At 39.5% G+C, this 10,504-nt stretch overlaps 1 protein-coding gene across 2 annotated transcripts in view; it reads right to left on the bottom strand.

The window, feature by feature from the left end:
* adcy1a (adenylate cyclase 1a) overlaps positions 1-10,504 on the bottom strand; it is a 53,850-nt gene that overhangs the window by 2,968 nt on the left and 40,378 nt on the right. For both annotated transcript variants that reach the window (XM_030433518.1, XM_030433519.1), the window contains exons 16-19: positions 6,858-7,004; positions 6,336-6,434; positions 6,028-6,142; positions 4,368-4,492 (exon numbers count right to left, since the gene is read on the bottom strand). In XM_030433518.1, the coding sequence (XP_030289378.1) occupies positions 4,368-4,492; positions 6,028-6,142; positions 6,336-6,434; positions 6,858-7,004 (486 nt within the window). The remainder of the gene's footprint in view (positions 1-4,367; positions 4,493-6,027; positions 6,143-6,335; positions 6,435-6,857; positions 7,005-10,504) is intronic.

Raw genomic sequence — 10,504 nt, 5'->3', positions numbered from 1 at the left:
TAATATTGATACCAGTGTTGTGTCTGTATGTAATTGAGAACACACCTCCAGCAGAGTGGAGTATCTGTGGATCGTCATTTAATTTTGTCTTGAGAGGGAAAGGCAAGTTTATTTGTATAACAAAATTCAGACACAAGGCAACTCAAAGTGCTTTACAAGATCAATTAAAATAACATTAAATGACATAAAACATTGCATATAAGAAACATTTAAAAACATTAAGAATATGTCAAGAAACAGAACATTAAAACAAGTTAAGAGAAAGGGAAGTAGGCTAAAACAGAAAAAAGGTTTAAGAGATACAAGACTAGAAAATAAAAATCACAGTGCAGTTAAAGCTTTAAAATTGCTTTAGTGAAAAGCAGTTGCAAACAGAAAGGTCTTCAGTCTTGATTTAGAAGAGGGGAGAGTTGTAGCAGACCTGCAGTTTTCAGGGAGTTTGTTCCAGATATGTGGCACATAATAACTGGATGCTGCTTCTACATGTTTAGTTCTGATTCTAGGGACTGAAAGCAGACCTGTACCTGAAGATCTCAGAGGTCTGGATGGTTCATAATGTGGCAGCATATCACAAATGTATTCTGGCCCGAATCCATTCAGCGCTTTATAAACCAATAGCAGGATTTTTAAATCGATTCTTTGACAGACAAGAAGCCATTGTAAAGATCTAAGAACAGGAGTGATGTGATCTATTTGTTTGGTTCTTGTAAGGACTCGAGCAGTATGGGATTGTATGGGATTATAGTCCTCTGGTGAGGAAGCATGTAAATGTTGAATAACAGAGGCCCCAGAATGGAGCCCTGGGGTACTCCACTTGTCATTTTCATCCGCTCAGATGCGTAATTACCAATAGAAACAAAGTAGTCTCTATCATTTAGACAGGATTTAAACCAATTTAGTGCTTTACCACAGAGACCCAACCCGTTTGCCAGTCAGCCCAGTGGTATGTTATGGTCAACTGTGTCAAACAAAGCACTGAGATCCAGTAATATTAAGACTGAATTTTTTCCACTGTCTGTGTTTAAATGAACTAGTGCAGTGCCCGTGGGAAATGTATGTATATGTATTCCTATAAAAAAGTGGGAGGTTAAGTAGCTTTTTCATGGATGGCCAAATGAGGCTGTGTGTGAAGGTGGGACGTCAGGGATATTTAGGTTTGTTGTGAAATCTGATACTCCAGGGTATAATTGGCTGTTTTTGACTATTTTTGATTTTGCCATTATATTTCACCTTAAAAACTATTTACTTTGTGTCATTATTTTCAGCACAACCTCACATGTGACTGTACAGTAATTTTTTTCTTTTGACAAACTGTATTAACACAATGGACCTAAAATCACAAAAAAACATAAAATCTGAGTAGAAAAAGTTAGATTTTTTTACTGTGAAAACCACAACTATGTTTAACAAACCATTTTTATTACTTATAATGCAAATATAAATTGTTGTTTGCTAAATATGTGCATACATTTTAAAAATTTACAAAGTTATATGTAACTATTTACATTTAAATGCAGGCAATGCTCAGGTCTGCCTGAGCTCCTTCCAGCTGAATGAAGAGCTGCACTGCCTGCTCAACATTCAGCATCTCCTCATTGTTTTGACTCATTAAACAAAAACCGACTCCACTACACACTAAACACACTACACCAAACACTATATAACACACTAACTTTACACTCCAAACACGCTAAATGTCACAAATCTCTCAACTCTCAATATCGCTGTCTCTACACCGACCGTCGTTGCCTGTCATTCATCCGCCTCCGTCCCTCCCACAACTTCCCCCGTTCCTCAAAAACCAAACTTGCTGCTTGGACACTTTCGTGACAAAAGCCTGTTTTTACCGTTTCTTCCTGCACCAGACACAAAGCAAACGTGACGGCAATGTTCGCGAAAAAGCGTGGCGGACATTATTTACCCTAAGTCCGGTTTTGGACGTGCCGGTGCGTCGGTTCCGTCGACTCGGTAGGTGGGCCGTGTGGGTGGGCTAGCAGCTAGCTACACACGAACATCCACAGATTCCGATTCCACTTTGTTGTCCGCGCGTCTCCGGATCTCCTCAGACCCGAACAGACTCGGTCCGGACTTGTTTAGTCTCATTAATCCACAACAGTCAGTTTAGATGCACAGAACAGAATGGGACCGAACCGCCGGCAAAATCCCGGTCCAGCTCGTGCCGCTACAGGTATAAATCCGCTTGTTTCTTAAGGTGTGTCGTGGGCTTAAGCTCTGCAGTGATGCACTGCTCTGGTGCGCACGTGGCTACGGTGTGCAGTGATTGGCTCTGGTGCGCACGTGACTGTGGTGGCTCCGGTGGACTATGCTCGCGGAATTTGTAAAGCATTTATGAAATAATTCATTAATGGTATCATTGCAGTCCAAACAAATCCGACGTCGCACACCCTTGAACCACGCAGCAGCCATGTTGAAACTCTCAGGTCAGTCTGATCCTGATCCGCAGAGATATTTGAGGAACACATACACACACACACACATACACACACACACACACACACACACACACACACAGACAGACAGACAGACAGACAGAGATTCCTTGCTTTTATGGAGAGATGTCATTGAGGACCTTGATGAGAGCTCAGAGTCTCAGTGCTGTGATGTGTTCGAAATCCTGATTGGAAAACATCAAAACAGTCATTTATCATTAAGAAATTGTTTAGCTGTTTAAAAGCAGCTTTTTCAATGATTTTACTTAAAATTGGGAGGTTTGATATGGGCTATAATTATTCATTACTGATTTTGTGGTTTAATGACTGCAGTCTTAATGGCTTGGGGGAAGACTCCTGAGAGAAGAGACATGTTGACAATCTATAGCAGATCTGGAATCATGCAGTCTGAAACTTTTTGAAAAAAAAAAAAAAAAAATAGAGGTCATGGTGACCGAAATGTCGACCTTTTTTAAGGTTAAAAGGTAAGAGGTAAAAAAAAAACTTTGTTTCCTGGGGATTTGATTCCCTGCACCAAGTAAACAAGTGGTGTGTTTGTATGTTTCGCTTTCAACTTAAATATGAAGCTGCAGCCATGAGACATTAGCTCAGCTTGGCTTAGCTTAGTTTAGCATAAAGACTGTAAACAACAGCAAAGATGTTGGCCTGACTGTCTGCCTACTAACATGTTGACCGCACCCTGGTGGCTGGTTGATGTATAAACTCCACCTCCTCAATGTCCATGTTAGCAGATGGGTCACAGTTGAGTCAAATAGATTTTTCCAAAGATGATTTCAGTCATTTTTAGCCCTCCTCTTATGAATGTATAGGCAAGTGTTCCTTTCTCTGATAATTTTGTTAAAACAAACAAGGGGTGTGGCATCATGATTGTCGGCTGAGCCCTGCTTCTGATTTATTGGACGGAAGTCCTCAGTTATGCTGCTCTACTGACTGGTCTTTATAGCACAGACTCTGGCTCCAAATGACATTACCAGCGCCCTTATCCGGGTTTTTAGCTTCATACAGTGGAGGAAGTGGAGATATATATTGATATATATATCAGTCCTATCACTCTTATTTGTGTTTAATGTGTTTTCTGGGTTTTGTTTTGACTTCCACATCTATCATGGATCAGCCTCATCAGCCCTGCCCTGTTTCTGCCCTGTTTCTTTCTTCTCATAATTTTCCTCACTTCTGTTTTTTCACCTGAGCCTCATCCCCTCGTTAGTGCAGTTTGTATTTAAATCCAGTCATAAGTCTTTGTAGAGTTATCTGCTCTGTTAACCCACTGATCTGCCCACCTGCTGTCTGTTGCATTTGGGTCCACCTTCTGCTCTCAGCGTGACACTTACAAAAGAATCTGTGGTGTTGGGACTATTTCTTGACCAAAAACAGTTTGTTCATCCACAAAGGGCTCCTGCACTGTGTGTCAGACCGCAGTGTGGGTTGCTTGATATGGTGTGAGACAAGTTTTAGATCTCTGTAAAGTCACGATGGAAACCAACCTGGCAACTAAATAATTTATTATTTTTATTATTATTATTTAGAAAATCAAGACCATTGGCAGTACATACATGATACATATATATCAGTCCTATCACTCTTATTTGTGTTTAATGTGTTTTCTGGGTTTTGTTTTGACTTCCACATCTATCATGGATCAGCTTGATAGATTGAGTTGTTCAATTAAACACAAAAAATTATCTCTTTCAAAATAATTTCCCAGTCTGGGATCATTAAAGTAATTCTATCTATCTAACTAACAGCCCTGACATTCACTGTGCACAGCTGTTGCATGCCGAGAGACTGTTCTGAAGTCTGAAGTCTCCCTTCAACCACAATGAGTTCGTTTTGAATTCATTCAATAAGACTTTATGTAATTACGTAAAGCCAGAAAAGAGAAGTGCGGTAATATACCTGTATCTTTCCTTGTACTCCGGTGCTGTCCATCCTGCTCGCCACGTTCACCGTGTTTCCCCAAATGTCGTACTGAGGTCTTCTAGCTCCAATCACTCCTGCAACCACCGGTCCAACATTGATACCTGAAATTAAAACAACCAGAGTTGAAACAAAGCGGATCAGAATCAGATGATTTAATTAAGGTTTAAGATTATTTTTACTTGGCTTTATTTAACATACTAACGACACCAAAGCCTTTTGTATTCCCTAGTGCATGAATTCATCGATGATCTCCACAACAGGTTTTGTCTTCTGGTTCGAGTCCAAGTCAAGTCTTGTCAAGACTTGTCAGAGCCGGTGTCAAGTCAGGTCTCAAGTCAGGTCTCAAGTCAGCAATATAAACACTTTCCTGTCAATGCTGTCCGTAGTGTTTTTAAATATCTGTCTTTTCAACTCATAGGTCTAATGATGAAATAGTCGAGGTGTGTTGCTAAGCCTTCCTTACTCTCTCATTTATTCATTGTGTCAGGGTCTTACCAGGTAAAATCCTGACACTTTGAATGTGTTTTTGCTTTCATAGTCTTTACAGAATCAGAATGATTTGTGTGATTTCAGTCTGACTCAAATTTCAGGTCTTGTGGGCTCCTATTTTAATATGCAAAATGAACACATTAAAACAGAAAATATATCCATCAATGTCTTGCAATAAGAGTATAGCAAATGCAAATTTCAGGGACAGCAACAAGAGATCTATAAACCTACTCAACCAAAATCTGCTTCTGTACTTCATGTAGGGGAGATATGAGGTTGACCAGACCTGGATGTAACATACGTTTCAAGTGTCTGGTGTGAGCGCTGAGGTTCAGAGTTGTTAGGGCCACTGGGTCGTCTTTTAATGGAGTCAGGGGATTTTCTCCACAGGCGACAAAGAAGTAGCCTGGTTACTGTTTGCCATATTTGTAAATTGTAAAATGTTTGATGACAATGTTTAAACTAAACAATTTGTGTAAATGGTGAAATCAGTTGAAACAGTGTGTTCAAATGTTGGCAGGTAAGATGCACTTTAAACACAGAAGCAGACAGGCTGGTACAAACTGACGCTTTAGAAACTTTAAAAAGTTTCTCATGCAATTGCTTAATTTGTCGAGGGAGTCTGGTGATATTGTGGTCATGGTTGGATCACTTGAAAATAAAACAATGATTCTAACTGCATGACTGTGATGACATGTTTCTGCCTCATCTCCACAGTCCTGCAGGTTCTCAAGGTTGGACAGCGCGTAGACCAAATAAAACCAGGTCAGACTGTTTTTTGTGCACTTTCTGGATATCCAGCATTACACAGATTACCAAAAGTTACGTTTCTGCAAAGAGGGTTCAGCCGAGCACACAAACATGGAGCCCCACAGTCTGTAGACAGGATGGCACTGTATACACCAGGCTACACTGGGATTAAACAAGGGCTCCTGCAGCAGGTTCCCCACAGGATACCCAACACAATGGAACCCAGAACTTCAGGTCTCTCTGTGACGAGCTTCCTGGAGGGAATGCTCTTTCTGTGATGCATTTCCTTCCAAACTTACCGGCACTGAGCGTAGATGGTGTCCAGTGCAATAGGTCAGAAGTTCTGACACCAATGTTTGTATATGTGTGTGCATGTGTTGTGTGTCTTTTCACTCACCCACTCTCAGGACAAAGTCGTTGTAGGACTGGTAGTTGATGGCATCCAGGACATCAAACATCTCAATGGCAAAATCTGACACTGTGCATAAATGTGAGGTGATGGACTTCTTCACCTGTGACCCACAAAAACACACAAATATTATGTGTATGCAATGTATGCACAAACGAACAAGTTTGGAAGTGATATTAACCTCCAGTTTTCTTTCCCTGACATAATTTTATTTGTTCTATGTATGTACCACCTGAAAATGCTCTAAAGAATGCTTAACTGCGAGGGAAATCAATGTAGATACTGCACGTGTGTACCTTGGAGGCAGTTGTAGGAACCAGCCCTACTGCAGCCATGTATGTACTGCCAATGGTCTTGATTTTCTCAATATCCCTGTAGCACTCTTTGTCCATCAGCTGGAGGGGAAAAAAGAAGAAAAAAAGGATGAAAACAGGAGGAAAGCATTAGAATTACAAATTTGAAATTGATGTAAATTGTCAGTTTAAGTTCATATGTATTATAGGCCGTGTGTAATGCAATTTAAAATGGACTATTTTTGCATGTTTGAGTAAATTAATGCTTCATGTTCCTGATTATAGATAGAAGCAGGCCAACAGTCATCTGTAAGTAATTCCTTATTTTGAAGGATATTATTTTGTATCAATAAACATGGTATTTTTTTAAAGCCTCAACCACGGCCACAACGTCATATTAGAAATCGACATTACAGAGGTCATATTTCTCTTCACATTCTTCAGAGGCACAGCAGGCAGACGTGAAACCTGCAGGGAAAATATATAAAAGCTGCAGATTTACTACAAAACTAAAGACTTACTCACCTCATCAAAGTCAGCAATGATCTCATTGAGCAGCCGGAGACACTCGACGCCCATGTTGTTTCCGTCCAGCTCGATGTAAAAGTCGTTGAAGTTGGCGATGGAGGCGAACAACACGCCGACCTGAGCGTAGGACTGGTAGTACAGGTCCTGGAGGGGAGAGGAGATAAGTCAACTATAGTGAACTATTCGGAATTGTAGTTTAAGTGCACACATGAAGAAACTTGTAACTTCTCTTTTAAAACCGTTTGCTTACTCAAAAATGTCCAAAAATACATATTGCTGGGAATGTTTACAGTGTGGTATTGCACCTTTACGTGAATAAACCACCATGGGAGGCATTTACCTCTGCTTAACAGCTCATAATGACATTTAATTTGCCTTCACAAAGTGAAACAAGAACAAACATTATGGCCTTTACTCCCATTGTAATTTCCCTTTAGGTTCATTAGAATGCAGCCTTTTTGCAAAGTTATTCCTTGAAAACGCTAGACATGGGAAACTCGTATACTTTAGCCATATATAGGTGCCAAGTCATTCAAAAACATAAAACAGATTTATAAATCATTTGAGACCTTTTCGGTTTCAATTTTCGCACAAACCTCAAGAACAACTTTGTGTAACTGCTCTCTGGTGGCCACTGTAGTTCCCATCGTAATAAAAAACGAAATCACTGTTGGAACAGTAAAACTTTGAATTCCAGGCAGCAAAGTCCCACTGAGCTGTGTTATGAATACAGTGTAAAGGTGAACTTTAGCCCAGAGGAAAGAGAGGAATCGTCTCTATACACTGCAGCTCCGAGGGGGTCACCAATGTGCCGGAAACATACTTTCTGACTTCCTGCCCCCAGTATTTACAAGTCTCAGCCTCAGACGATCCCTGCGCTGCCTGATGCACAGCCCACTGATTTTTAATGGATACCAACTAGGAACCAGGATGCTCAGTAACGTCTGTTCATGGTAGCATATCAAGTCCTGAACAAAGTCTACAACAAACACTAACCTATTGCTCCTTTATGTGTTTTTAATTAGTTTTTGATTAATAATGCACTTAATGGAGCTACATGTGGCTACACAGGGGAAACCTGTTTGTTTTAAATCTCTTCAGAGGTTTGTTGATACGTTTTCTGCAGCTCGGTTGGATCTTTATCAGTTGTAAGAAAATAAGTCCACATGATGTCATTGTGATATCATTAGGATTATTTCAGTCAAACTGGGAGCACTGGATTTTAAAAGGAATAGTATACAAGGAAAGTACATCCCTTGAGTCATTTTACCTTTCATTACTGGAAACACATGGACTTACAATAGACAAGGTATGATAAAAAAAGACGCTTTCAAGGTGGATCATGGTAAATGTAGGAGCCTGCATTTTTGGAGCTCAACCTATGAGTGACCTAAAGTCTTGATATCTCAGCCTATGCTGCATCAATTTTGACTGCTCTTATTTTAACTTCCAAATCCTGTAACATCACGATAGTGAAATCTGAATCACTTTAAATCTCTTTGAATCTAAGTGACTGCAATAATATGTTTTCTGCAAGATGAATTTGATGATGATCTAAGTTTCAACATGCAGGTCAATTCTGTTGTCCTCCCGATTGTTCAGAGATCTCTCCATGGTCTCACCTCTACATACATCAACTCATGTCTTCTCAAACCTTTTAGAACCTCCAGACTCTCCCACTGTTGCATGTTGGTTGCACCCTGTTTATAGAGAAAAGAGGCCAGGAACGGTGCTTTTTCGTTAGCGTCTCCTCGGCTCTGGAGTAGCCTCCTGTTGGCCATTAGACTGGCCACATCTATTGATGCTTTTGAGATGACCATTTGCAGGCTTTAATCACCTGTTATTATCTGTCTGTGATTTATTGGATTTTTATGTTGTCATTTTATGAAAATATGTTTTTATGCCTGTATATGTACATTTGTCTGTCTCTGTGAAGGATTTAGTGCAAAACCTGTTTGCTTTTAAGAGTACTTTATACTGTAAATACAATAAACTTCTGTAGATTGGATTCTAGCACGTGTTCTTGCAACTTTTGAGCTGTTTATGCTGAAATGTAGCCCTGAAATATGTTCTAATATGTTAAACAGGCTGAATTCTGACTTGCAACCTCAAAGCTGTGTTCTAATTGCAGTTTTCTTCTAATGACATAAAATATTTTGTAGTGTATACAGTTTAAATTACACAATCACCATTCAAATAAACATGATCCTTCATAACACAAGATGAAAACATTTACTATCATATAGTTTGCAACAGTAAAAACAAACTTTAGAAACTGATGCAATATTCGTCAACATTTTCCTGCAACATTGCTGTTAAATTGAAACATTGCTTTTTTTTTTTGTTTTTTAACACATGTTTTAGTTTTCAATACTGGAATGTGAATTTACCTCCACATTGTTTCTCTTGATAGTAATTTGAAAATCCCCTGACAGGATGTATTGCACAGTTTCTGCTGGTTATGACCCATACCCATACCATTGCCCCTCCATACTTTGTGTTTCTGTCTATGTTGTAACTTCTACACATCTACAAACACTTCCAGGTCTGTAGCATGTATGATCTGCGCCCTTTAGCTTTAGTGTTTACAAACAGAGCTCATCCTCCTGAGGGGGCTCTGAATTTCCTGACAGGATGTATGTTTTAATCACTTCCTGAAAGAGGAGGGGGCCGAGGAAGGAACCAAGATCAGTGGAGGGGATGTTCATCAGTCAGTGGACACACAGACATACGGGGCTGTCAGCTCACACTTCCACTTTAGCACCACAACACACGGACAGAGAGGCAGTGCCATTGTCCCAAACAGCTGGGAGAGTTTCCCACATTAAGACAGAGCATTTTTTTTTATTATGGGACGTTTTATTTTGCATACAAAGGGCCAACTATCCTCCTATTCAGTTGCCAAAGCAGCTGATCTAAATTGATAGATTTTTACACATCAAGGTCTCTTGGGATGCAGCTGTATGTGCTAGCTTAAAGGATAAGTTCACCCAAAACTACTGACTAACACTAAACATGTTGGGCGCTTCACAGCAAAACAGTATTGCAGCATTCTTGAAATAGATTGAGACTGTAATATAACAAGATCCAAAACTGATTTGAAAAGATGCTATTTACATCCTCAATGCGTGGTCGAGCTCATGCACCCACTTCAACTGGAGTGCTTTTAGCTAAGCAGCTTTTCACCATTTTCTGACATTTGATCAATCAAACAACAAATCGATTATCTTAGAAAATGAAGTACAGATTAATTGGCAATGAGAATAGTTACTTAATTGCAACCCTATCACATATCTGATACTTGAACGTTTGGTTTAGTCCACATTTATCTTTTTTAGTCATCATAGTAACATACATTCTGTGAGGAAAATTTAACAATAATTTTATGATGTTTTTCTCTTATATCATTAAATTTAAAGGCTTGGTCAAAACTGAAATGTAGTCTTTTAAATGTATTGTGGAGCTAGGAACCCAAAATAGGTCAAAAGATGAATTTAAGGGGTTGTGAAGTGAGTACCAGAGGAGGTTTCCTTTCATACATATGTCATCTTATTTTATTTTTTGTAACTTTATGTTATTTTTCTAAACGTTTCCATAATGGTTGCGTTTTTCTTGTGTAATAGTATTTACTTTTACCCCGCTAG

Source organism: Sparus aurata, chromosome 11 (assembly GCF_900880675.1).
Source record: "Sparus aurata chromosome 11, fSpaAur1.1, whole genome shotgun sequence".
Lineage (NCBI taxonomy): Eukaryota > Metazoa > Chordata > Actinopteri > Spariformes > Sparidae > Sparus > Sparus aurata.
The sequence above is the reverse complement of the archived record's forward strand: the minus strand, read 5'-3'. Positions and strand labels throughout refer to the sequence as shown.